The sequence below is a fragment of the Botryllus schlosseri genome, chromosome 10 (genome assembly GCF_051294905.1).
Source record: "Botryllus schlosseri isolate E-star chromosome 10, Bs_hap1, whole genome shotgun sequence".
Lineage (NCBI taxonomy): Eukaryota > Metazoa > Chordata > Ascidiacea > Stolidobranchia > Styelidae > Botryllus > Botryllus schlosseri.
In genome coordinates this window covers 10,581,403-10,608,873 of record NC_137245.1, presented here as the reverse complement: position 1 = coordinate 10,608,873, position 27,471 = coordinate 10,581,403, and the positions used below count along the sequence as shown (strand labels likewise).

At 42.1% G+C, this 27,471-nt stretch overlaps 2 protein-coding genes and 1 long non-coding RNA gene across 3 annotated transcripts in view; 2 read left to right on the top strand and 1 right to left on the bottom strand.

The window, feature by feature from the left end:
• The window catches only part of LOC145448716 (uncharacterized), a 35,625-nt gene extending 30,214 nt beyond the window's left edge, over nucleotides 1–5,411 (top strand). Inside the window, exons 2-3 of the mRNA XM_080327180.1 lie at nucleotides 2,662–4,736; nucleotides 5,372–5,411. Coding sequence (XP_080183306.1) covers nucleotides 2,797–4,736; nucleotides 5,372–5,411 — 1,980 coding nt within the window. The 5' untranslated portion in view covers nucleotides 2,662–2,796. The remainder of the gene's footprint in view (nucleotides 1–2,661; nucleotides 4,737–5,371) is intronic.
• Nucleotides 238–26,201, bottom strand: LOC145449115 (uncharacterized). Its single transcript, XM_080327589.1, has 5 exons — nucleotides 25,799–26,201; nucleotides 13,289–13,347; nucleotides 12,603–12,660; nucleotides 1,082–1,241; nucleotides 238–547 (listed from the first exon to the last, which is right to left on the bottom strand). Exons 1-5 carry the CDS (start codon nucleotides 25,872–25,874, stop codon nucleotides 280–282), a joined length of 621 nt encoding a protein of 206 aa, XP_080183715.1. The 5' UTR covers nucleotides 25,875–26,201; the 3' UTR covers nucleotides 238–279.
• LOC145449121 (uncharacterized) lies at nucleotides 6,806–8,562 on the top strand. Its single transcript, XR_013918137.1, has 3 exons — nucleotides 6,806–7,258; nucleotides 7,502–7,596; nucleotides 8,416–8,562. It is a non-coding gene; the product is annotated as an uncharacterized LOC145449121 (long non-coding RNA).
• Nucleotides 26,202–27,471: the final 1,270 nt, after the last annotated feature.

Genomic DNA, 27,471 nt, shown 5'->3' with positions numbered 1-27,471 from the left:
CTAAACTTGTATCGAGCTTCGTGCCGACTGACCATACGACACTAATGATTTTCCATAACGTTTTCTTCACATATAGTTCAAATACTATTTTATACAATATTTCGATTAAGTTTCACAGATGTTGCAATCACTGATATCTGTGAAGATATAACTCGTCCCGTCAAAATAAATATGGCAAAAGAGACCTTCGCTCAACAAGTATCCGTCGCAACGCCCATGAATGTAACGGACCTCATGCTCAATCCAATATGACCTCTTTATTGAAGTATCGCGTAAAATTTAGGCAATGGGTCGCTCGCACATGGCTGGATATGAATTTGCACATGGGGCATCTCCCAGACCGGTTAATGAGCCATTTACTTGGACCAGCCAAACTAAGCAGTTCTCAGCCGTTCCAAAATTCGGTTCGGAGCCCGCCCACGTACTGATATCACCAGAATTCATAACAACAGAATCTTGGAAGATCCATGTGTCTTCGGTGGCGACATCTGAACCTCCGACGAAGTATATTGTACCGTTCGGCACCCCCATAGCAGAGCTGTCGAAACTGGAAGGTTCATATATTTCAATTAATACTCGTGTTCATTCGATGCAACGCTGGATACAGATAGTGAGGACCAATGAAACACTCAAGCGCACATATAGTTCAAGTTGTAACAGATTTAATGAAATAATCAAATGCGATTAAAGACAATTCGGACGCGCTTGACCCAATTGAGCAATGAGCACATTTATGTAACATCACACAGCATGATTTATCATTTTCCTACGAGAAGATGGCCAGCGTATCCTTTCAGCACAGACTAGAGCAGAGCGGCATTAAATTACCAAAAAGGGTTATAATTTTATTCAGGGGTAAAGGTTACACGGGAAGGGAATTCTGTTATATGGAGATAATGAAGCTGATGTAGAAGATTTCTATAGAATTATGTTGACTGTTGAGCTAGTTCAGAACAAAGCACTTATATGTATTGTTAGTTTTTAACCCGAATCTTCAAATTATCACGGTTTGCATACGGGATACAAATGTGAGCCAGCCCTGGATTCACACCATCTCTTTACATCCCTTCCGTTGACCAACCTGGAGAGATCGCCACTCCTTGCCGCTTCTGATGCGAGACGCGCAGTTGAATAGGAACTTAAGCAGGATGATGTCTGAACATCGTACGTAGCTGTGTCACTGATGTATTTATATTCATATCCATTTGTAGATCGATACCACCCATCACTCGTGAACCTACCTGCAAAGAGCAACGTTTTGTATCGCCGTGAAAAAAGTGGATTTCAGAAACAGAATTTACTCTACATCAGGAACGGCCAACCTTTTCACTATACACGGCCGCTTTTCGATTACTTATGTATCCTACGGTCACATTTCATGGCATATCCGTATGAACTGACTGGACGCCAAATATTCTTGTTAACCTGTCCATGTCCATTTCCGATGAACTCCGGAATAACCTGCATTTTCAAGTCGCGAGTGGTCATGTTATGGATAGAAACTGGGAACTGTTACGGTCGCGCCAAGCGCGATTCAGATTCAAAGATGAATTTCGTCATTAAAATTAGTAGTTTCACATAATACTATCAAGTACTTATCTTTTCTCGGCGCGTATGATCAGATTCACCGATAGAGTTGATGGACGGAGTGTTTTCGAAAGTTTAGGGCAGGTTATAAATGAGGATGCATCTTTCGGCTGGGTCAATCGGTATTAGTCATGTCAATGGATGCATGCTGTTCAATGTTCCCTATAATTTTTGACGAGTCTGCGCACACTCTCCAACTAACTGCGCAGACCCTTAGACAACAGTGCGTAACGACTAAAAAAGCTCATGCCTTCGGATTTTTTGTGCGCAACCTGGATTTTCTGTGCGCAGGGACCGTGTCAGCACTGCCCACTTGCGCACGTGCACTGCTTAGAGGGAACATTAATGATCTTATTACTATTTCTTGACCTGCTATCCGGATTGTTGGTAAAGTGAAAAGATATCGGAATCGCCCAAACGTACCAGGAACAAATTTATTTCGAGAGGAGCACACGATTCCAGGTTGGTATTTTTGTATGGGGCGCATCATTTTCATATGCTGTTTTGTCTACCTAAAAGTTCTGTACTCTTGAGCGAAAATGGGATAGAAATACCGACGATTCATTTATGTGCGTTTGTAGAGTTCAGGAGGTGCGGTGGTTGCTGGACTGGGTATTGTAGTTTTATATATAAATGATAGTTCAGTTTGAGATGATAAATTTCACATTAGAGCCATTTTCGGCATCTGAAGTATGTCGGAAGCCGCATGAAAACAGCAGATTACCAGTGAACTCGGCACTTGTTGTATTCGGCCGCACAAACTCGGCACTTGGTGAACTCGGCTGATGGTGAACTCGGCTCTTGGTGAATTCGGCCATCGGGAAATTTTGTATTAAATTATGTGGTTCTTGACCTTTTTGTCTCCGCGGACCCCCTGTGGACTCTCACGGACTCCCGCAGACCCCTGATATATCTCAACTTTCGTTTGCTGTATTATGTTGTGTTCCGCAATTATGGCTCATTATAATTGAACACTACTCGACCGTGACAGACGTCGCGCTTCGCTCGTAGTCGCCAGGCTTCACGCTTACGCGGGAGCTTAACGTTGTTTGCTGCATTTCTTTATCCTTTCAGATCATAGTGTGATTGGGGTTATTACCTATTAGCTTGCAATAAAACTGTAGTCACACTCATACTGTGTATTGCGTGGGATTTATTAATGGCGACGAGGACAAATCGGATATAATATCGCAACGCAACGTAACCCCAATGTCGGAACAAGAATCCAAAGCTTCAATCAATCGATTCGATCCAGAACATCATCGCAGCAATGTTCATGACGCATTCTGTGAGTTCGTACGCATGTTTCATTATGAATACGATGCAATGGCCAAAGAACCTCCCGCCGCAGAGCAGGACAAAGAGGACTGGATCGAGGGTCATAAAACAAAAATATTTTTGGGTCGGTTTTCTTCAAGAAATTTCCAGAAAGATTTTGAAGATACCGTACCAGAAAACGACCGTAGCACACTTAAATTCAAAGATCTGGTGAAATGTATGAAGTACCGGTATGAGCCAACCCGGAACTATACTCTTGCGAATTACAAGTTTCACCGTCTGTCTCAGGAAATGAATGAGAGCTTCGACGGATTCGTCCACCGCTTGAGGCATGAAGCAAAGGCATGCAAATTTGTATGTGAGAATGCAAACTGCAATGTCTCCGACATTATGATCAGGGATCAAATAATAGTCGGTGTCAAATCAGATGACATACGGACAAATGCGCTCAAGAACCAATGGGATCTGAAAGCCTTGGTAGAGAACGGCCGTAAGATAGAAGCGGCTTCACACTCCGCCCAATTGATTAAGACTGAAACTGAGGCTGCAGGAGCGACTGACATTTGTCGTGTGAAACCCAAACAACGCTATCACAAGCATAAGGGTTCAGGTGCAGATGCACGACGCAAGGGTGGTTGCAAGACATGCTCCTCTAAAATCTGTGAAGGAGGAAAATCGTGTGTGGCAAGAAACATGATATGTCATAAGTGTGGTAAAGAAGGCCACTTCAGAGGATCATCAGCATGCAAAAAGAAAAAACGCGCAAAGGCAAACCGCGTAGAATCAGAAAGTGACGTCAGCAGCTCATCAGATGACGACGCTGATCCATCAAGTGATGCCAGCTCTGATGCGTCGCAAAAGAAAATGCAGAGCAGGAAAAAGAAAGGCATCAAGAGAGTCAACCAATCACAGCCTTACCGCAAGGTGCGTAAGGTGTCAAAACCAAGATACCGGGTGAAGGTTGCAATGGCAGGAAAACCTGTAAAGGCCTATGCGGACACGGGTGCCGATTTGAATGTGATGTCGGCAAAGAGGGCAGCAAAGCTTAAACTACGTCTCCGATCCACGAAAACGTACATAAAGCCTTATGGGTCGAAGCCAATCCAATGCAGTGGACGCTACGAAGGATTTGTAACTTTCAAAAGTTCTGTGGTGAGTGCTCGCTTCTATATCGTCCCTGGTAAAGTGGAGACTCTACTTAGTGGGCGATTGTGTGAAAAGCTCGGCATCATCACATTCGATGGCGACAAGGAGACGGAAATGTCTCGCAAAGTGAACAGGGTTGCGAAAGTGGACAAGCTAAAAGCAGATGTGATGAAGGCATATCCATCTGTGTTCACAGGCATAGGAACATTGAAGGATCATGAAGTTTCGTTCTATATCGATCCAGAGGTGCCACCAGTGGCCCAAGCCATACGTCCAATCCCTTTCCATCTGCAGGGCAAGTTTCAGAATCTAATATCACAACTGGAAAGTGATGGAATAATCGAAGAGCACACAGGTCCGGCGCCATGGGTTTCCAATCCTGTGCTTACGCCGAAAAGCGATGGCAGCCTACGCATGACGATCGACCTGAGGCAAGTCAACCAGGCGATCAAGGCTACTAACATTCCTATACCAAGAGTGGAGGAAATCAAAGCAAGGCTGGCAGGCAGCAAAGTATTCAGCAAACTGGACTTTAAATCAGCTTTCCACCAATTGTTGCTGGATGAGCAGTCGAGAGCAGTCACAGTATTCCATGCTGGCCATAGACTCATGCGTTACCGAAAACTCACAATGGGTGCAAAACCAGCATCGAGCGAGCTCACGAGAGCGCTGATCCCGCCCTTTGCTAATATCAACCCAGCAAACACGAGATATATTTCGGACATGTTCGGATATCTTTTTGTTATCCTAATTATCTCAAAATTGTGTTTGTGCATATCTTGTCCGGAAACGTATCTTGAGTACATCTTTTTCTTATCCAACAAATTTCGTCAAAATGCCGAAAATACATTTGTGAGGAATCAAATTCGATTATTGTTTCATTTTATGGTATAATTTATCTATATTATCAATTTTATTGATGTCTTACTCTTATGGGGTGATATGTCACCATAATTGCCACTATCGAATCATAGCAATTTACATCGTTGTAAATTGCTATGATCGAATGTTTTTCCCTTTGTCACACGCCGCTTTCGCGTGATTTTGCAGATATTTTGATTCTTGGCCATCCCAAATTTTGGAATCCGAATCCAGGCGGCAATTTGAAAATCTTATGAATTCTGGGTAACCCGAAAAACTGCTGCCAAAATAATGCTATCCTATTTGATAGTTCAATAGAAAAATCCTGCTACAATCCGACTGTCAAAGCAAATTCAGAATCCGGATCTACTCCGGCTACGCTGAAAACCATCCGGCTGCTCATCCGTACTCCGTAGTGTAGCCGTCTAGCCGTCGTAGCCGAGTGACTCAATGGCTTGAGGCACTTTCTCCCCACGCGAACACCCGTTTCGGCGCGCAGGTTTCAAACCGCCAGACAAAAGACAGAAGCGCTCGGATAATGGCGGCTTGCAGTGCAGATATCGTTGTCGTTTTGGTTTTAGTAGCGTTCAGGGAAATCGCAGTTAATCGAGGCTAATCCAAGCATATTTCTATATAAGAATACCGACAACTTCACTGGGCTGGGCAAGGTAATTTATATATGCTTCTTATATAATCATAGTGAAGGATTTGCTGTAAATGAATATAGGTGGGTATTAGTCGATCAATAAATCGTGCAATCATTTGCTGTTGTGCTTTTTGTTGAACAAGAACAACCGGTTGCTGTTGCTGTAATACATAAAAGCTGGAAAACCGATGTAGAAGTGATCTCATTGATTCCTAGCTTATATCTTATGAATTGTGGATTGTGCGAAATTGTTTGTATCTATAATAGAATTGCATGGCTGGTGGTTGCGTAAGAATGCAAATAGCACGGTAAGGCCAAGAACAAAAAGCAACCATATATGATAATCGCAATTGGTCTCTGTATAAAAGATACAGATGAAATGCTCATCCAGTAAGTTATAAACTCAGAATTAGCGTACTGTTTTCCAAGTGGGCCTACCTTGCTATCTACATTATCCATCTGTTTTAGATGTACGGAACGTAGCTTTTAGTGATATAATAAAAGTTGTGGAGAGTAGTGGCTTGCCCACGTCTTTGTCATAGTCTGGACTGAAAATGAAGCGCAGCGGCCAAAACGAAAACGTCAGCGGAACAAACAATTTTTGAATAGTTCGGCGTCAACTGATGGTCAAGGTATACCCTTTTATTCTGTGCAATATGGTATATATATATGTAAAACGTTTATAATTTGTAGATGATGTTTTTCCTGCAAGGAAGAAACGTAATCCAAGTATTCAGATACAAGACATGCCAATTTCAAGAATGCGGTCATCTTATGATTCTGGCAAGCAGGAGTGATATCAATGATGCTCGCAATGCAAGTTTGCCATCATTAGCGAAAAGAGTGTTCAAGAATGGCATAATCCCATCATTGAATGTAACGGCCAGAGATCTAAGTCCTGCAGTAAGTTCCTAGCACTTTGATGCGTTCTCGAATTTGAGAATAAAGTCCTCGCTGTTTTTCAGATGCTCCTTCATTTGAAATCATCGCTGAACTACAAAATTTTGACCATCAACAACGCGGCCTGTCATAAAGTAATGGTAAGTTTATCACATAGGAAGATCAATCCAACTTCCTTGTAATCGAATCCTTTTTAGCTTGTGCATCAAAGACATAAAGTTGCAGAAAAACCAGATGATGGATTTCCTCAGACATCATATCGACAATTACTCCAAAAGACCTCAATCGAGTGCCCCAATTTTGCTGAAAGATATAATTGAAGATCCCTGTGAAACCTTGTCACAGCTGGAACACCTTTGAACAACAGCAAAGTCTGAACTGGTATGTTTTTGTTTCTCATTCGAACAAAGCGATTGACAGTCTAAATCAGGGGTGTCCGCCGACACCAAGGAATCATTTTCAGACACAGCAGGGGTCCTTCTCGAAATTAGTTCTATTATCCAAAATTGAATTGCCAATGTGATTTATTGCGAAATCGCAAAGTCAACCAAGCCTTTGATGAGCGTGACCATGAAATTTATGGTGTGGATGGGTTTATCTAGAATGCCCATAAATGTCATTGTTAATTCTGGTGCAAACCATTAATGCAAGGCAGTACCATCTGTATTGTGTACCACTAATATAATGTTGTTACAGGTAGCCGCTTTAATGGGATTCCGGGGTGTACAATTGCCGGAAACTGTCGAAAATATGATGACCAGCATAGCTGTAAAGAAAGTATGGAAATCCTAGTCTTAAGGGTCAAAAAAGCAAGAGTGACACTTGAAAAGACTATTAGACGTAAGTTATCAACGGTTATTGACGGAAATTGAACGTAATCAACGTAAAAAAAAGTGGAGCCGAAGCCTCGACTTTTCAACATTTTAATCGTTTGACGTCATATGTCGTCACTGATGTGCAAAGTTATCTACTTTAGTACTCTAGTTGTTGACGAGTTTTGTTCGTTGTCTGATGGCTGATGTATAATATACCATGACTGTGACTGGACAGTGGATATCTTCATCTAATTATATCACTTTTTAGAAGCATGCAGATCGGCTCATCCTGACCTCGAGATCCCAGATAAAAGAACTAAAGATCAGCTTGCAAGATCTCTAACTGTTGCTGGATCTTGCAAGGTAATTTTGTTATTAAGTTTGATGATTGTGTGGTGTGACAGTTGTGTCTTTTATGATATGAGTGGACTGTAAGTGAATTGTTCTTGCTGCTCATCTTCAGAACATTGTATATCAGTGGTCCCCAAACTTTACGAGAAAATTTACGTGACAATTTCCCTCCGCGGGTCGCATTTGTCTCGCACGGGGAGAATAAAATTTAATTTGAATAACTCTACTTCATGTTGATTTACAAAATAATTTTAAGCAACTTCGATTTTGGTTCAGACAATAACCTGTCTAAAAAAATTTATACTCTGGGAATTAAAATATTCGAAAATTTCTGGATCGTGTGAATTTTTGGAAGGTACTTTGCAGTCATAAAAATTGTCTCGCAGACCCCAGTTTGCGAACCACTGCATATATTTACTATGCCGTACATGAGCGATCATTATCACATCAGCCTCTCACAGGCAACTATTACCATATTAATAATAAAATGATAATGTAAAGAACAATCTTCACCCCGTGCCCAAACGATAGGTTTTGAAGTCCGTTCCCAGCAGCACGTCTTCATGACGCCAATAGCATGAAAATGTTCTCTATAATGACAGGCATTATTGAACTTGAACAGGTTCTGGTTTCTCATCTTGAAAGCGTAACTGCGTTAATTATATCTTCAGTGTAAAAGTAAAGGTCATGTCGCTTTTGAAAGAGGGCTTGAGGTCTTTTGGTTAATGTAACTCAGATCACCATCCCATTTTACCCACAACCAAACACATAACGACTTCTGTTCTACAGTGATAATAATCAATTGTAGTAATTTACTCATTTATGTTATAGGGTGGCGATAAAGAAAATCACAGGAGCAAGGCTGTCATCACAGAGTCTGACAATTCCGACAACGATTCCGAACTTATGCTTAGGCAGCAATATTTGCTGAAGTGATTGCGCATTTCTGTGCTGATTTAATACACGAACAAAGCCATGCATGATTTGTAAAATCATCAGTCAGTCTTCATTGATAAGGGCAGTGCAGGATGTGGCAGGTCCAGGTACCCAACCAGGGTCAGGGGTCACCTAGGGTCAGGGTTCATCTAGGGTCAAGCAAGATATCATGACAATGTCATACAGGTATCTTTGAAGATGTCCTATATATGTGCAAATGTGTCGACAGATTTATATAAACAGTACATATGACTAGATATATTTTGAAGTAGTTGAGTCATATACAAAATATATCTGCAATATATTCTGTGTTTGCTGGGAAAGGGGCCCATGTCATTCATGATGACGTCATCATATCGGGAGAGACTCCTCAGCAACATGACGTAGCTCTCGAAAAGGTCATGAAACGCATCCAGGACGCTGGAATGACCCTGAACGCGGACAAATGTGTTTTCAAGAAGTCAGAGATACCTTTCTGGGGTATGATAGTGACTAGTAAAGGTATTAAACCAGATCCGGAGAAGGTCAGAGCTCTGGAGGATGCTTCCCGTCCGAAGTCAAAAGAGGAAGTGATGTCGTTCTTGTGCTTCGTTCAATCATTTGGGGACTTCATCTCGCATCTCTCAAGCAAAACGAAGCACCTCCGCCAATTGACTCAAAAGCATCAAAGATTCAGGTGGACATCAGAATGCAGCAAGGAATTTAAAAGCCTAAAAAAGGCTCTTAAAGCAGATACCGCACTGCGATTCTTTGACGTCAAGGCGAAGACATACATATTTGTGGATGCCCATGTGTCAGGCTTGTCTGCAATTCTGGCTCAAGGTCCAAGCGCAAAGGAATCTAGTATTGTGGCGTTCGCAAGTCGATCCACACGACCGGAAGAAACACGGTATCCGCAACTAGACTTGGAAGCCATGGCAATAGACTTTGGTTTGAGAAGATTCCGCCACTACGTCACTGGAGGACCGGAAGTTCTGGTTATAACGGACCACAAACCGTTAGAGGGCATATTCAAGAACCACAGGAAAGGCTCTATCCGTACCGACCGTATCAAGATGCGGCATCAAGATATAGCCTACAAGGTGGTGTGGGAGAAAGGTGTTCTAAATCCAGCTGACTACCTTTCAAGGCATGCCCAGCCAATCGAGTTTGCCCCGCGTTCATGGCAAAATGAAGCGTGTGAGTTGGAACGCACTGTTCTCATGATCCAGCATGCACCGTACACGGAATCGTTGTGTATGGATCGCATCATCAAGGAGACAAAGAAAGATAGCCTCCTTAAGCGACTTAGAAAAAGCATCCGGAAGGGTCACATATCGAAAAATGACCCAGATCTAAAAGTATTCCGTAAATTTCAAGATCAGCTAACCATCTCCAATGGTTTGGTGCTGAAACAGGACAAGATCATTCTCCCAGAAAAGCTCTGGGAAACAGCTATCAACAAAGCACACCAAGGAGGTCATCCAGGAATGTGCAATCTGAAGCGACGCATCCGCAGTCACTTCTGGATCAAAGGCTTGAATGAGTTGGTGGAACAGAAAATCAGATCCTGTACGTTGTGCCAGCAATTTACACTGCCAGGCAGCAAACAGCCACAGAAACTCATTATGCCGCCTAAACAACCCTGGCATGAAGTCAGCATAGACTTGTTTGGGCCAATGCCGGATAAACGTCACGCAGTGGTGGTGCAAGACCTGACGACACGGTTTCCTGATGCGACAATCGTCAAAAGTACCGCAGCTAAGCATGTTATTCCTGCAATAGCGAAAACTTACGCTCATTATGGTCAACCCAATACTCATAGGACTGACAATGGCCCTCCGTTCAATTCGAAAGAATTTGCTGAATTTTCAAGTAAGCACGGAATCGACCACAAAAAGACGTATCCGTATCATCCACAAGCCAACCCTGTAGAGACTTTTATGAAGCCTCAGGGAAAGGCGATGAAAATCGCATACGCGCAAGGTGTGGACAAACAAACGGCACTGCAAGATTTCCTCATTGGATACAGATCAACCCCCCACATATCAACCGGGGAATCGCCAGGGGACTTGATGTTGAAAGGAGGATTCCGAAACGACTTTCCCAGTAAAGTACTCAACAACAACCAAGTACAGAAGGCCTTGAACTAAGACCGTCAAACGAAATTACAAAGGCAACAAGTTACCAACAGTTCAAATAAGCGACAACCGAAACATTTTCTAATGGGGCAGCAAGTCATGACCAGAAACTACAAAAGAAGCAAATTTGACTCCATATTTGGCCCTGAGCTCTACACTGTCGCGGAGATCTTCAGTGACGGCGTTGAACTGATCAAGGCATCAACTGGTAAGCGGTATCAACGTCATTTCAATGATATCAAACCTTACTATGGAAATGGAAATGCGCTCACAAAACACGTGCAGGCCAATCCGCCCATTGAATGGTGGCATCCGACGGCGGACGAAGTTGAACATTCGGTAAGCCAGCATCCTGAGGAACCAACAACCGTGCCCGAGCCGGTGATCGTCTCTCAGGAACCAGAGGTGAATGATGAGGAGCCAGCGATCATCTCTCAAGAGGCGAGCGACGACGTGCCGAACACTCCTCCCGACCGCACGGCTTTGGCCCTAAGCCGGCTGGCCGATTTTAACGCGCCCGGTTTTCTGGAAATGTACTGAGCCTATTTGTCTTCCTAAAAGGGGGAAGTATTGATACATCTCAACTTTCGTTTGCTGTATTATGTTGTGTTCCGCAATTATGGCTCATTATAATTGAACACTACTCGACCGTGACAGACGTCGCGCTTCGCTCGTAGTCGCCAGGCTTCACGCTTACGCGGGAGCTTAACGTTGTTTGCTGCATTTCTTTATCCTTTCAGATCATAGTGTGATTGGGGTTATTACCTATTAGCTTGCAATAAAACTGTAGTCACACTCATACTGTGTATTGCGTGGGATTTATTAACCCCCACGTTTTTTTTTCAAATTTAGCGCTATTATATTGCAACCGCCATCTTTCTTGTGCAAATATAACAACAAAATGACTTTTCTTGATAATAACATCATACTATTCATGTAAAAATTGGGTAGACTTATATTATTTCAAAGCGAATTCTGCAGCTGCATTTCTTTAATACGTGGTCGTGTCTTGAAATTTGCGCCTTCGATTTGATACGAACGAGTGCCGACAATCCATTTCCACTAAGATAGGCAGTGGCGAATGTAATAATAACGGGAAACGCTCCCAATAACACATTTAAGTATGATCACAACATATGGCGATAGCACCAAAACAGGGAAACAGATTTTTTAATGAACATATAACGTCCAGCTTAGTCATATCTCTCTAGCAGCTTACCTTGAAGTTATTCTGGAATAGCAGTAATGCATATCACAGGTGAAAATGGATTATTAAAGACATTTCGATGTCAACTCGACCTTAACTCCAACAATTATTCACATACGCAAACAAAACATCGCTAAACATGAATATTTTTGTATCAGTAGGCTATTGGAAATTAAAATGAGTTTCCACTGTAGAATATTTCATTTAAGACGGCCATTTTGTTGATGCGAGTCATGAAGCTTTAGCTGTAATGAAGCACAATCTGCGTCGTGATTCCGCTGATATAAAAAGTTAAAATTAAGTCATCAACCATTTTGCAAATTCAGAGGCTTGGCGGACCCCCTAGAAATGCTTCGCGGACCCCCGGTTGAGAACCACTGTACTAGTCCATCCTCAAGATTACTGGACCAAGACCTGACCTATCGATCTCGCCTTCCATGAGATGCCACCCCAATTTTGTCGCTTGCTTTTTTCGATACTACTTTTACTTTTCATTCAGTGTGCATGCCTCCTCTTTACATCGCCTAGGCCAATGTGGGTGTCTGATTCCATAGACTACTCCACGTCGCTTGGACACCTTCCTATCTTATCATTGTATCGCATTTTTTTGATTTATGGAGCTGATAAACTTGCTAATAAACCAATGATGAAGTGGCTGGAAAGTCAATTGATACGACCTCATATGCCATGTTCGCGGTATGCCAATGGTTAGCTTGTTGCGGGGCGAATACTGTTTACTCGTATGGGAATATTACCTCTTTCTTTTTCCGCAAGCTTTATCAAGTCTGTTGAAACTTTGGAAGATACGTTGTCCTGAAAAATTAATATCACTGGCCCATCAATGCGATTTCCTAAAGAGCAGCAGATCAATGACATATACTTCGTAACGTCAGTAAATACTGAAACTATAAGGCACAAGCCTCACACATCAAAAAGTATGCATTGCTAATATTACTTGCTACATTATTACAGGCGCCTATATAATAAAGAGAAGGCGCGGACTGCAGTTGTACGAAACTCAGCTCTATGAAACATGTCTGACACACGCGATTTTACATTGGAGTGCATCATTTCACCATACGGGTCGTATTTTTACTACTGTCGCCTCAAACTATTCGGTACCATCAGTGTTTCTCAACCTTTTTTAGCTCACTTACCTGTGAAATTTGAGGAAATAGTGAGCGAATCAGTTGACCAAAATACAAGTACGATCCAAATCCGAAATACAATTACGATAAATCGTTTGTGCGTGTAAGGTACTATAGAGTTGGTATTCATGCAATTTTGCAGTAGTGTGTCTGCAGAGTCGAACAAAATTGCCTTGCCAGATAAACGCGCTCTCGCGGAGACTCGATCACGGAATATGGATTGCATATGGCAGCCACCAAATGGTTTTATTTGAAATATCGCCAATGAAATCCGTCATATTCAATATACTCACGCCACAATTTCCAACAGAAATCCATTGTCGATTAACGTACCTTCGGCCGCAGAATTGGCCTAAAAAGTGAAAGATGATTAGGCCTAGGCCTGCGAATGGCTGGCCACTCATCGTTATATTGAAATTCCTGTTTCTTACGATATACGGATTTTAAAGGAGATGTAATAAAAACAGAAGTATTGCAATATGTTTTCGCGTTCCATTGTAACTGACAAGGAGGAAGCAATATTAACTCATTCTCATATTGCATTGGAAATCATAAAAAACTGATCGATGAATATATTAGTACTGTGATTATGAAGACATTGCGTGTGCCCAAGTTTTATGCAAGAAACACTCTGACGTACAAGGCAAATTGCTGGTGAATTCGCTAAATTTAATCGATATTGGTTTTGCTTGTTTTGAGGTATTCATGGTGTTTGTCGACTAGTATGGTCATCTTCACCAGAACAATTTTTTTCATTTTTATTACGTAGCTGCCGGCTTTTAGCACTGCCCACTTCTAGGCTATTATAAGACACCGCCTACACGGATGAGGTCGCGAGGCGGAGCCCGGATAAACCTCCAACACTTAGGTAGGAAGTCTGGAGTCGACCTCGGTCGAACTCGAACCCGCAACCTATTTGTGTTGCTGCTGCGGATTACCCCACTACGCTATCTCGCCACTATAATCGACATTGGTGTTTTCTTCTCTCTTCTTACTACGTATATTCGTATGACGTAGGCTACTCTTTGCATTGACTTTAGCGCATCCGGCCTTTTTGGCGATAAGAGCCACTCTTTCTCACCATAATGATTATGATGAGAATAATTGCACATCGATTTCGGATGCATGACATTAACAACAGCGCATTTTTGATGTAGGCCTACTTATGATCTCCAAGAAATGATTATTATGACACATCTTAAATTTGTATTATGCTAGATTTTGTAAATCCGAACATGACGCAAGCTGACAATATTATGGAGGATAATGCTGCAAAATTCCATCTAACCCATCTAAATTCATATCAAACCAAACTGCTGCCTTACTTTGACTTACCCAACCCTGTCAATATTATATCGTGGGATTGTCAAAATATAATATGCCATTGCTATATGTGCTGAGTTCGTCAAGTCATATATGGCATGCTATTGGACGCGTGACTCGATTTCATTCGCCAAGTCTGAAGTTTAATCACTGGTATGTATAAGGAGGTTGGCAAATGTCCGAATGTCAATATTTCATATCGATTAAGGCAGGTTGTCGTGTTGCAGCATGGCTGGTTGACAACATTTCGGATTCTAAACGCTCGCCGCATGCGACTACACTATAGGTATAGGCAAAGTGTGAATCATCATTTGGTAAATCATCATCTGCACATGTTGACGTATCGCTAGCACTGCATGATTATTGACTTTTCTTTACCATTAGGATTTCCTACAATTGAATTACATTATTTGCGGACTATAAGTTTGCGCGACAATAGATGCGAATCAATCCTGATACATAATGTCGATGGGAATAAGACTGCTTAATAAAAATAATATACACATGCCAAAGAAACCAATATTATTCAACAAACCTGTGATATTGATCCGATAACAACTTGGATTCCTAAAGAATGTTTCCCGGCCTTCTCGATTCAGGTCGTCTAACTAAATTATAAATTGATCGCTCTCAGACGACGCTGTACCGCAATGCTTCAAGCCAGCTGTGGTGATCTGACCCTTTAGGAGAAACGCGTCTGACCCCAATTTGATGCGAAACTACCGACCAATATCACAACTTCCCCATCTACCAAATCTACTTGCAAATGTTGTCGCTGGACAATGTGACAGGGTATGATCTTTGTTGATTAGAGGTATTCATGTTTTTGTCGACTACTATGGTGATTTGCACCAGGCCAATTTCTTCATTTTAATTTCGTATCTGCCGATTTGTAGCACGGCCCACTTCTAGGCTTTCATAAGACATCGCTTACACGGATGATATGGCGAGGAGGAGCCTAGATAAAACTTCAACACTTAGGTAGGAATTCTGGAGTCGACTTCGGTCGGATTCGAACCCACAACCCCGCTATAACACCAGTATGATCTTCACGACACGAATAAGTCAATTTGTCGGACAGAATACTCGACTGAACCATCAACCTGACGTGTTCGCAATGGCATAGCTTTCACCATCGATAAAGAGGACATGGTCGCCTTGATCATGATTTATCTCTCCGCGACCACACTCTATTGTTAAAAGGCTTCATCACGTCTTCGGTAGTTCTAACATGGCTTTAGAATGAATAACATCTTGCTTGGGGCATAGAACGCAGCGTGTATCTGTAGCCCGCGTCTGTTCGAGCAAGAATCAAATTGAGTCAGGAGTTCTGTTCTTGCACCCCCCCCCCCACCGCCCTGCTCTACCTTATGTATACGAAACCAATAGGAGATATTTGACGCTGCCACGGATACTTGCAAATTGTTAAGCGGATAATACGCAAGTATACGCTTTTATAAGAAATCAAAATGATTGTGAAGCATATCTCTCAAATTACAATGTCATCTCGACGAAACTGAGTGTTCGATGACACAGAATCTTTTCAAATTGTCCAAAGTGAAAGCGGAACTCAATTTTTACTCCAACTAGACGCCCCATCGAACAAAATCAATTTACCATCAGCTTCGGATAGGACCTTATGCAAGTCATACCTGTGTAGAGTGTTCGCAATTTTTGCATTCACTTTGACGACATGCTCTCCTTGCTCTCAAAATATCTGTTTCATGTATATCCATAAGATTGAACGAATCAGGATCTACCTGTTATGTTCGTGCATTTACGTTCGGTGTCGTACAACTCTTTCTTTCTATAGGATTAGTAATTACCGCCAATCATTATTTCCTCGTGTGTCTTGCTTGTATTTATATCCTGTGTTCTGTTGTCTCGGGGTCTTTTCATTTATCTGGACTCTGGATCGTGTCGCCTGTCTTATAGTTATTCTGCTGTACAATATACTGATTTCTTATTGCAACCTCGTCGCATTGAGTTATTGTTCAAACAAGATCAAGAACATAACAATTGGTGTCAGAAGTCGGATTCAAAGTTATTTCTGCGACGAAGATAAAGCATGGATTCAGGTATACTGAAGCTGCTCGAGAAGCAGCAGGCAATGATGGCGAGTCTACATGAAACAATGGCAAATCAAAAAGCACAGCGTAAAGAAGATATGGAGCAGCAAAATGCTCGGCACAGGGAAGATTTGGACCAACAACGTGCACAGCATAAAGAAGATATGGCACAGCAAAAGCTGCAGCATGAGCAAGCCATATCGCAATTAGCGCAGAGGTTGAGTCCCGGTGCGTCAACATCTGAAGCTACTGCTCCCAAGTTTGATTCGTTCATCAAATCAAAGGAGAAATGGGACCAATATCTGCAACGATTCAACCATCACCTAGCAATTTACGGCATTTCTAACATGGAGAAGAAAAGAGCGTGTCTACTCTCATGGGTCGGACCTGAAACGTACTCGCTCCTACGTAATTTGTTTGGTGCTGCTGATGTCAGTGCGCAAACCTTCGACGCGTTGACTGAGAAGTTGTCTACACACTTCAAGGACTCAATTCATGTGCAAGCAGCCAGGTACGAATTTTACAATTGCAAAATGCAACCGGGGCAATCGTACGCCGATTGGATCGCTACTCTACGCGGAATCTCCAAGGATTGCAACTTCATATGCTCAAGAGATGGCTGTGATCAGAGCTACGTTGATGAGCTAATGCGCGATCTCATCATTAAAGAAACGCCGCACGCGGATGTGAGACGGCATTGTCTAACACAAACCAATCCATCCCTCGACGACGTTCTCAAAGTAGCCGCAACACACGTGAGAACGCTGGAAACCGATAGGGTTATCCAGGGCCACAGTAGCGGTAAAGATACTTCCATCGTCAACAAAATGACTGGAAGCTATCAGAAGGGGAAAAAACCTTCCAAATCCATTCAGGGCAACTTCCCGGAAAGACTGAAATCCTGCAGCCGCTGTTTCATCGATCACCAGAGAAAAGACTGTCAATATCGACATTCAGTATGTCAGAAATGTGGTCGTAAAGGTCATATCAAACCTGTGTGCATGTCTACCAAACCTAGTATCACGCAACAGGTCACATCCGTCAATTTCTGCTCAGTGCCACTCCTCTCCTTCGACATCGATCAACTATATCGACGCGTAGGAAACCAGCTCTGGATCAACTCCAGCATCAACGGCATTCCGTTGCCGACTCAGTGGGACACTGGTGCACCCTCCGCCATGGTGGGATTGACTGGGTACAAAACTTTGGGCTCTCCGAAACTCTCAGCATACCATTGCTCTTTCGTAGCGTATGGCGACAAGCCACTGAAAGTGAAAGGTATTTGCACTGTAACCGTGCAGGTGGGTTCTGAAGTTCGAGTTGGCTTAAAATTGGTGGTTCTCGACGAACACCGTGGGCAAAACATTTTTGGTCTCGATTGGAGCGATGCTTTCTCCATGACCGCTAAGGGAACTTCTGCTTTGGATGCAATTTCCTCGCAGATGGTCGAATCGCAATCATGTAATACTATTGACATTTGTGATTCGAACGACAAATTGGTATCTTTTCAGTCCAAATTTCCCTCCGTTTTCTCTAATGTATTAGGACGATGCACCAAGACAAAGGCGACAATTCACTTGAAACCTAATGCCAAGCCCGTATTTAACAAGCCACGCCCTTTGCCTTTCGCAAGGCAAATCGCTGTTCAAACCGAATTGGATAGATTAGTCAATCAAGGTATCCTCGAACCAATCAATTACAGTGATTGGGCAGCACCAATTGTTGCCGTCACTAAATCAAATGGATCAGTACGCATTTATGGTGACTTCAAAGCATTGAATCAACAAATTCAGATAGATCAACATCCCCTGCCGTCCTTGGATGAAATTCTTCACAAGTTACAGGGTGGTTGTATCTTCACGAAAATTGATCTTGCCGATGCTTATTTTCAGCTAGAATTAGATGATGATGCGAAGAATTTGTGTGTCATCAACACGCAATTCGGTCTATTCCGTTATCGACGCATGTGTTTCGGAGTCGCATCTAGTCCCGCAAATTTTCAACGCTGTATTGATGCCATGATCGCCGGCTTACCCGGTGTTGCTAGTTTTATCGATGACATAATCGTTACTGGCATTGATGAACGCGATCATTTTCGCAACTTATCGCTACTCTTTGAGCGCCTCACCGAGTACGGTTTCACCGTCAACTTCGCGAAATGTGAATTTTTCAAAAGTAGTATCGAGTACCTTGGTCATATAATCGACAAGGACGGCAAACGCCCGTCTAACAAATCCGTTGAAGCAATCAAACAGTTGCCTAAACCTCAGGATGTTCGCCAGCTACAGGCATTCCTGGGCAAAGTCAATTATTATCGCGCGTTTATTCCTAATTTCACGGATAAAGCCGCTGCCTTGTACCGTCTTCTTCAAAAAGACGCGAAATTCATTTGGAATACGGACTGTGACGCAGCTTTTCGCATTCTCAAAAACGACGTAATCGACGCTACGCAGTTAGCTCATTATGATATAAACAAGCAGCTCATTTTGTCAACTGATGCTTCTCAATTCGGAATTGGCGCTGTCCTCTCAATCGAGCACAATGGCGAAGAGAGACCGATCGCGCACGCATCCAAAACACTTTCCGATTCGCAAAAATCCTACTCCCAAATCGAGAAGGAAGCTCTGTCAATCATTTACGGAGTCACTAAATTTCGTCAATTCTTGTATGGTAGAAAATTTACGCTCGTAACGGACCACAAACCGCTTTTAGCTATTTTCTCGCCGGACAAGAAAATTCCCGTGATTACAGCGCAACGCTTACAGCGATGGGCACTAACGCTCATAGCTTACCAATACGATATTCGCTATAAACCGACTAATCAGCACGGAAACGCCGACGGTTTATCTCGCCTACCAAAGGGTCCAGACCCTGAGTTTGACGAACTGGAAATTCGTGAAAACGCGGAGATCGTTCACGCTATTAATATGGCATTCGATGGCTTGCCGTTAACTCGCAATGAAATTCGCGACGCGACGCTGAAGGACAAAACCATGAAACTAGTAAAATTATCTGTCACTCATGGTAATTGGAATCCAAAGGTGCACATTGATGATTTTTCTTGGTTTTCGACTCGCAAACATTCGCTTTCTCTGCACGAAGACATAGTCATGCTCAATATTGATGGTTTTCAGCGCGTAGTAATTCCGCAGTCACTTCGCTCGCGAGTCTTATCAATGTTGCACGAAGGACATTGGGGTATCGCGAAAATGAAGCAGATGGCTCGACGTTACATCGCATGGCCTTCCATTAATCGCGACATTGAAAATCTCGTGAAGAGTTGCGACGCTTGCCGCAAAGTAATGAAAGCGCCTGATCGTCAGTATCGCGAATGGCCAAAAACTTCTGAAAGCTTCGAACGAATTCACTTGGATTTCGCAGGTCCAATGAACAATAAAATGTTTCTTGTCATCGTCGATGCGCATTCGAAATATCCTTTCGTTAAAGTAATGAATGTCGGTTCTACCACAACCTTGTGTGTGGTCAACGCTTTGAGGGAAGTCTTCTCTATCGAAGGCTTGCCCATAACAATTGTTACGGATGGCGGGCCGCAATTCACATCGAATGAATTCGATACGTTTTGCTCTAATTTGGCAATCAGCCATATCGTATCACCGTCTTTTCACCCTGCCTCGAACGGGGAAGCGGAGCGTTTCGTCCAGACTTTGAAAGCTGGATTAATAAAAAATTGCGACGGGGGAAAAGATCTCAACTTCGCGCTCCAAACACTTCTCGCTACGTACCGATGTGCACCGCACCCGGGCATAGACTGGAAAACGCCTGCAGAGATTTTACATGGTCGGCAGCCGCGCAATTTGTTAAGTTTGTGCTCGCCCTTCGACAAATCGAAGCCCGTTACGCCTAGACAATCAGTCACTCATTTCGAGATTGGTTCCTCGGTTTACGCTCGCAGTTACCGAAGCGGACCAAAGTGGGTTGCTGGCGTGGTGACGGAAATACTGGGGCGTGTTGTGTACATCATAAAAACAGATCATGGGTATTGGAGGAGGCACAAAAACCAACTCCAACCACGCTTGATTTCCACTGGTCATGATACAGCCACACAGGAAGTTGCTCAGCCTCAACAGTCCCAAGCTGAGCAACCATTGGTCAGGAATAGGGCACAACGTCCTGCAGCTAGTCCTGCTCGATCGTCGGGCAGACGTTATCCTATTAGAAATAGAAAACCCACCGATTTCTATAGACCGTAAATGTGGGCAACCCTCTAACTTACAGGGGAGGACTGTTATGTTCGTGCATTTACGTTCGGTGTCGTACAACTCTTTCTTTCTATAGGATTAGTAATTACCGCCAATCATTATTTCCTCGTGTGTCTTGCTTGTATTTATATCCTGTGTTCTGTTGTCTCGGGGTCTTTTCATTTATCTGGACTCTGGATCGTGTCGCCTGTCTTATAGTTATTCTGCTGTACAATATACTGATTTCTTATTGCAACCTCGTCGCATTGAGTTATTGTTCAAACAAGATCAAGAACATAACACTACCTATCTGAAGATGCACGTAAAGCGATAACTCTATCGCTGGTGATAACACGACTTAAGTATGGAAATGATCTGCGTTCGGTACATCAAAAACACATTGATAATTTATAGAAGATTCAAAACATCGCGGCTCGTTTGGTAACTCGGTCGAACAATCGCGATTACTGATCACAGAACGCCTGTATTGGCTTCCCATTGAATATAAGTCTGACTGCAAGCTCCATTTTTACGTCTTCAAATGTAAGGAGGAAAGTGCACCAACGTGTCTTCGTGAGCTCATGAAAATCTACAATCCCAAAAGAAGATTATGTTCTAAGTCGCAGAAACCTTTGCCGGTTCCAACAGTCAAAACATCGAGCTACGGTGACCGAACCTTTTCTTCTACGGCTGCTTTTCTGTGGGACAATCTACCAGCTTTTATAAGATTGTCCGACTGTTTTATGTGTACGTGCATTGCAAGTGCAGTAGCAAATATTCGTTCCATATAACTATGCACTCCGTCTTTTATACATATCTTTATACTTTTTATATTTTTTATACTTGTGTACAGCACTCTATAGCAGGGGCGAGCAACTTCTCCGGTCGGCGGGCCGGATATAGGAAAATTAGGACTTGGCGGGCCGGATCGCTTAATCGATACATTATTCGCCCATTTATGCAAATATACAAGGAATAAAACGTATTAAATGAATATATTTTAACGACAGAAATGTCACTTCAAGGCGTTCGATAAGTCCATTACCCCCAATTTACAAAGATATCAATTCAGTCGGGTTGAGTAGGTGACGAGATAGCGTCGTTGTTCAACTGTGTGGAACAATTATTCTCGATATTGGATTCATGCGGCCTGCGTCCTCTACGAAATTTGAATAGCAGCCCGCGACCCGTTTTGAGTTGGCACCCACTGGCATAAGCGGTGTCATACAAAAGCCTAGAAGTGTGCCGTGCTACATGTCGGCAGTTACGGACAGGGCATGGTATGGTATGGTATGGAACAAGGATTTTCTATACTCCATACTTGCCTTCCTCTCTCCATACCATACTTGCAATTTTCCATACCATACAAACATTGATCCATACCATACTTGATACATGTTCCATACTTTCAAATACTTCAATATCATAAGTATATAACCTTTTCTAGCACCTGTATTACCGGTATTGATATTTCGGATATCATTATTGCTTAAACTAGCCATGATGCGAATCTAATTCCTGGTAATAGTTTTACAGAGTCTGTTGTGGTGAGGTGAGGTGCCGTGTAGCCTTACGTTGACTATACAGCTTCCGCGAGCAAAATGAGATGGTCAGCAGATTGTTATCTAGGACCGCCCATAAATAGGACGGGCAGCATACCGTCTCCGGCCCGCGACGAGACTTTGTCCGGCCCGCGGACAGTTGCCCGTCTCACATGATAATGTGACCCGCGGCCCCAGTCTGCCGAGATTCCCCACTACCTGCTTTGACGTCAAATTTCAGTGACTGTATGTTATTATTAGGGCGTTTTTTTTGACATGTCAAAATTTGTCAAAGTTTTGTCAAAATTGTAGCGTTAGGTCAAAATTTGTCAAAATTTTTCATGAAGTCAAAAAATTTTTGACGTCTACATTTTGTTTTATCGTAGATTTTGCACTGTCGGTGAACTTATAATTTGATATTTTACCGCTGTTCGCCTATTTTATAGGCCTACCGTTGTAAACGGCTAATCGTCTGCTCATTGTGAATCACAAACCGTCAAATAAAACAAATAATAGGTAGACATGGTGTTATGGTCAACGTACCGCAATAACCTAACTGAAGTAAGACTTCTTGTGCATTGCATCATTCTTATATTAAGAAGCGCATGATGAAAATTTGTGATGTAGACAATATTGTCAGAATGAAGCAACACGGTGTGTCACCAGCACCAGCAGTGGACGCACAACTTGAGTGTTGTCAGCCAACAACTGCTGCTGTTGAACGTCATTGACAAGCTTCTTAGTAAGGACGTGCACTTTCTACCCAAGAATGTAGGAAAGTATCTCTCGTACTACAAAATCAGGGATATTTAGAATCCCTGTACAAAATATTTTAATTATTGCTACCATAATACATATTGTAACCACTGGAATTCTTCATAGGGCCGGATTTCGTTAAAATGTTGATTTTTTCATGAAAAAAGTTGCCTGTTTCTAAGTCAAAAACGCTTTTTCAAGCCGAACTACTTCGTTAGGACAGTCAGGTCTAACCAGAAATGAAGATAAGTGGTACAATTTTAACATTATGTGGGAAAACACCTAATTTGCATACGTTAGGTCAAAATTCGATCAAATTTCAGTTTTTTTAGGTCGAAAAAAGTCAAAATTTGTATTTTTTAGGTCAAAATTTTCTGTTTTTAGGCAAAAAAAAACCGCCCTAGTTATTATATACGTGTGCGCACTGCACAGCTTGCAAGAGTGGAGCTTACGCGTAAGATCGTCGAAGCGAGAAGACTAGCCCTTTCGGCATTTACGATGTACTCAACCCTAATGAATTGATATCTTGGTAAATTTTGGGTACCGGGCTTATCAAACGCTTTGAAATCTTAATCAAGGGTTGCACCGTGAGTTAGTTGATCACAGAGAAGCAGACATGGCGGCGCACAAGTCCATACGGTTCTCAAATTCACATTGTATTCGTCATTATCGGCGAGAAATGCCTCTGAAGTGACATTGCTGTCGCTAAAAATACATTCATTAAGTACGATTTATTCCTTGTATATAAGGGTGAATAATGTATCGATTCCGCAGTCCGGCCCGCCGAGTACTTAATTTTCCTATATCCGGCCCGCCGACTGGAGAAGTTGCCCGCCCCTTCTCCATAAGAATATCATCGCATTTACGGTACATTGGCATGAGGCACATGCAAGTTTGAAGTAAATATTCGCGAAATAATTTATAATATAGGCGCACCCATAAAATATCCCAGCTGCAGGCGATCAATACTGCAGCGATCTGCGTGATTATTAGTAGTATTTGGTTGGGGTTAGCGTGGCGAGAATTTTAAACTATATCTACCCCACTCCCTGATCTATAATCTTACTGCGAGAGCGTTTGAAATATGACCAATAAGATATCTCGGTTTGTAAATAGTGTAAATGTGCTGACAATATTTCAGAGGAAATGTAATTATCAATCACATTGAACAATTAGTTCGTTTGTATCATGATTGCTTGTAAGCTGTCGTCACTCAAGGAATGAGGTAGTTGGAGTGGCCTACATTTCCAATCATTGCGTCACATGATAGACTATGTTCGGAGACGTCGTGTCTAGACTCAGTAGAATATCGGATCAACATTACTGTTGTAATTATTACATCACAAAATCATGTCATTCAAAGTGCACTTATACAATCGCTGCGTGTATTTGTTCCTACACAGCGTGCAACAGTTCACGTTCCCACATAACAAAATCGATCGTATTCTGTGAACAGCGAACAGCGTACGCTTCATGAAGCTTGCACAGATCACGATAAAATGTATAAAATAACAAAGTATGGAAGTATGGAAATGTCGTTCCATACCATAGATTAAAATCTTCCATTCCATACCATACTTGCATTGTTCCATATTCCATACAAAAATATCGATCCATACCATACCATACTTCCATACCATACCATGCCCTGGTTACGGAATCAAAAATAAGAAATATCAGCCTGGTTTAAATGACCATTGTAGTCGACAAACACCATGATTACCACAAACGACATTCGGGTTGAGTATACATCGTAAATGCCGATAATGCAAGTCTTTTCGCTTCGACGAACTTATGCCTAAGCTCCACTCACGCACGCTGCGCTTACACGTATATAATAACTAGGGCGGTTTTTTTTTACCTAAAAAAAAGAAAATTTTGACCTAAAAAAACTGAATTTTGACAAAATTTTGACCTAACGTATGCAAATTAGGTGTTTTCTCACATCATGTTAAAATTGCACCTCTTATCTTCATTTCTGGTTGGAACTGACTGTCCTAACGAAGTAGTTTGGCCTGAAAAAACGTTTTTGGCTAAGAAACAGGCAACTTTTTACATGAAAAAAAACAATATTTTTACGAAATCTGGCCCTATGAAGAATTCCAGTGGTTACAATATGTATTATGGTAGAAATAATTGAAATATTTTGTAGTACAACGAGAGATACTTTCCTACATTCTTGGGTAGAAAGTGCATGTCCTTACTAAGAAGCTTACCAAGGACGTTCAACAGCAGCAGTTGTTGGCCGACAACACCTAAGTTGTGCGTGCACTGCTGGTGCTGGTGACACACCGTGTTGCTTCATTCTGACAATGCTGTCTACATCACAATTTTTCATCATGCGCTTCTATAAGAATGATGCAATGCACAAGAAGTCTTTCTTCAGTTAGGATATTGCGGTACGTTGACCATGATACCATGTCTACCTATTATTTGTTTTATTTGACCGTTAATGATTCACAATGAGCAGACAATTAGCCGTTTACAACGGTAGGCCTATAAAATAGTCCAAAAGCGGTAAAATATCAAATTATCAGTTCACCGACAGTGCAAAATCTACGATACAAACAAAATGCAGACGTCAAAAATTTTTTGACTTTATGAAAAATTTTCACCTAACACTACAATTTTGACAAAATTTTGACAAATTTTGACATGTCAAAAAAAACCGCCCTAATATTAACATACAGTCACTAAAATTGGACCTAGTAAGCAAGTAGTGGGGAATCTAGGCCGACTGGGGCCGCGGGCCACATTATCATGTAAGACGGAAAACGGTCCGCGGGCCGGACAAAATCCCTTCGCGGGTCGTATGTTGCCCGCCCCTGCTCTATAGTGTAGGAATAGTGCATTATTACATTCCGCGCTCTAATATATCTTATTATATCAACAATAAAAATTACTCATTTACTTACTGGAGGAGCTGAAAGCTGTCGAAAGTAACATAATCAATTCCACAATTCTGGCGAATAGTGAGAACATGGCTATCATGTCTAGCCCAGCCTCGATACTGCTACTCTGATATACTGTGGGCGCCACACTGGTAACAGATTTTGCGCAGCAGCACCTTCTCTATCTTAGTCATTCATTGTGTGATATCACTCACTTCGCATCGGTATGTACCAGTGTAACTCTGTTATGAGAATCGTGCGACCAACTGATATTGAAATAACTTGCCAATAGCAATAAAACATACATATGCGATGGGCGTGTAGGATACATGAACATTCGTTGACGCTGTCAGGCCCCAGCCAACAGAAATGTTTAGACACAATGTCGAAAGACGCGAAGGTCCTGCAATTTAAAATCAATTGAATAGTATATTCATATTGAAATGAACCCGAATATTTTCGGCTGACACTCGTCAGGGGTAATCGTCAGCAACTAGTCGAGAATTGAAAATAACATTGTATATCAACACATAATCGATATACAACGTTCTTCCCAATTCTCTACTAGTTGCTAACGATTACCCCTGACGAGTGTCAGCCGAAAATATTCGGTTTCATTTCAATATAATTATACTATTCAATTGTGTATTGAAGTTCTGTACCTCCAAGAAGCTCTTCAAATTTAAGATCAGAGAGCATATTCTCGACGCTGTCGTATAGCGCGCCGGCACCTATTGCGTGCGAAATGTCGTCGCTCTCAAACCTGCCAAATTATAGATCGGGCGCTTTATGCAGGGACCCAGTCTGGATTCAGATGATATTTTGTACAAGTCATCTTTCGGACAATTCGATGTCATCATCGGTTCTTAATTATGATAGCGGCTACAGCCGGGGTCAACAACGCGGTGCCCGCGTCACCCAGGTAGCCCGCGAGCCTGTTCTACAAATAGATCGAATAGCAGCATTTACCAATATTCGTCAGATTATTACCAATGAGCTTTTAAATACATAGATTGTTGATTTAACTATTCATGTTTAAATCACTGTAACTTACAGATGACAATACATAAATATATAGGCACTTAAATTGATGATATCAAATACCCTCAATTATAATTAGTAATATACTAACATGTAATAGAATCAGAAAATATCGAAAACGTAGGATACGGCGCACTGCCTGTACAGGCGACATGACGGCATATCATCCACCGTCTTCTTGAAATGCAAGGGGTTCCGTTATGGTAGCCCGATGTCAACGAAAATTACAAAGTAGTAAACAACATTACTATTCGGTAGCAGATAGCCGTGAAGTACCAGATGAATTCAATCTGTATGTCCATTATCCATTACGTATTGTATTGCATCTTTTGACACAGCTTTCTACTATTACTTTAACTTAACGCAGTTCAGCCCTATGTTTCAAACTGTCTGTAATCGTTGCGGCAGTACGGTATAATTAAATCTGTCATGTCTGGATGCTGAAGACAGCTGGAGATTGAAATTGTAGCACTGCAAAATAACCTGCACCTATAAACCAGCCAGGCTGCAGCAAACTTTTGGTGCCTTGTTGACACGGAAAAGTACATTGGTGTAGGCGCAACAGCTATAAAGGTTGCAAGCGTGTTCGGATCAACCTAACGTTGTGAATCAGCCTTTTCGGACGTGAACTTCATCAAAAACAAACACAGAACACT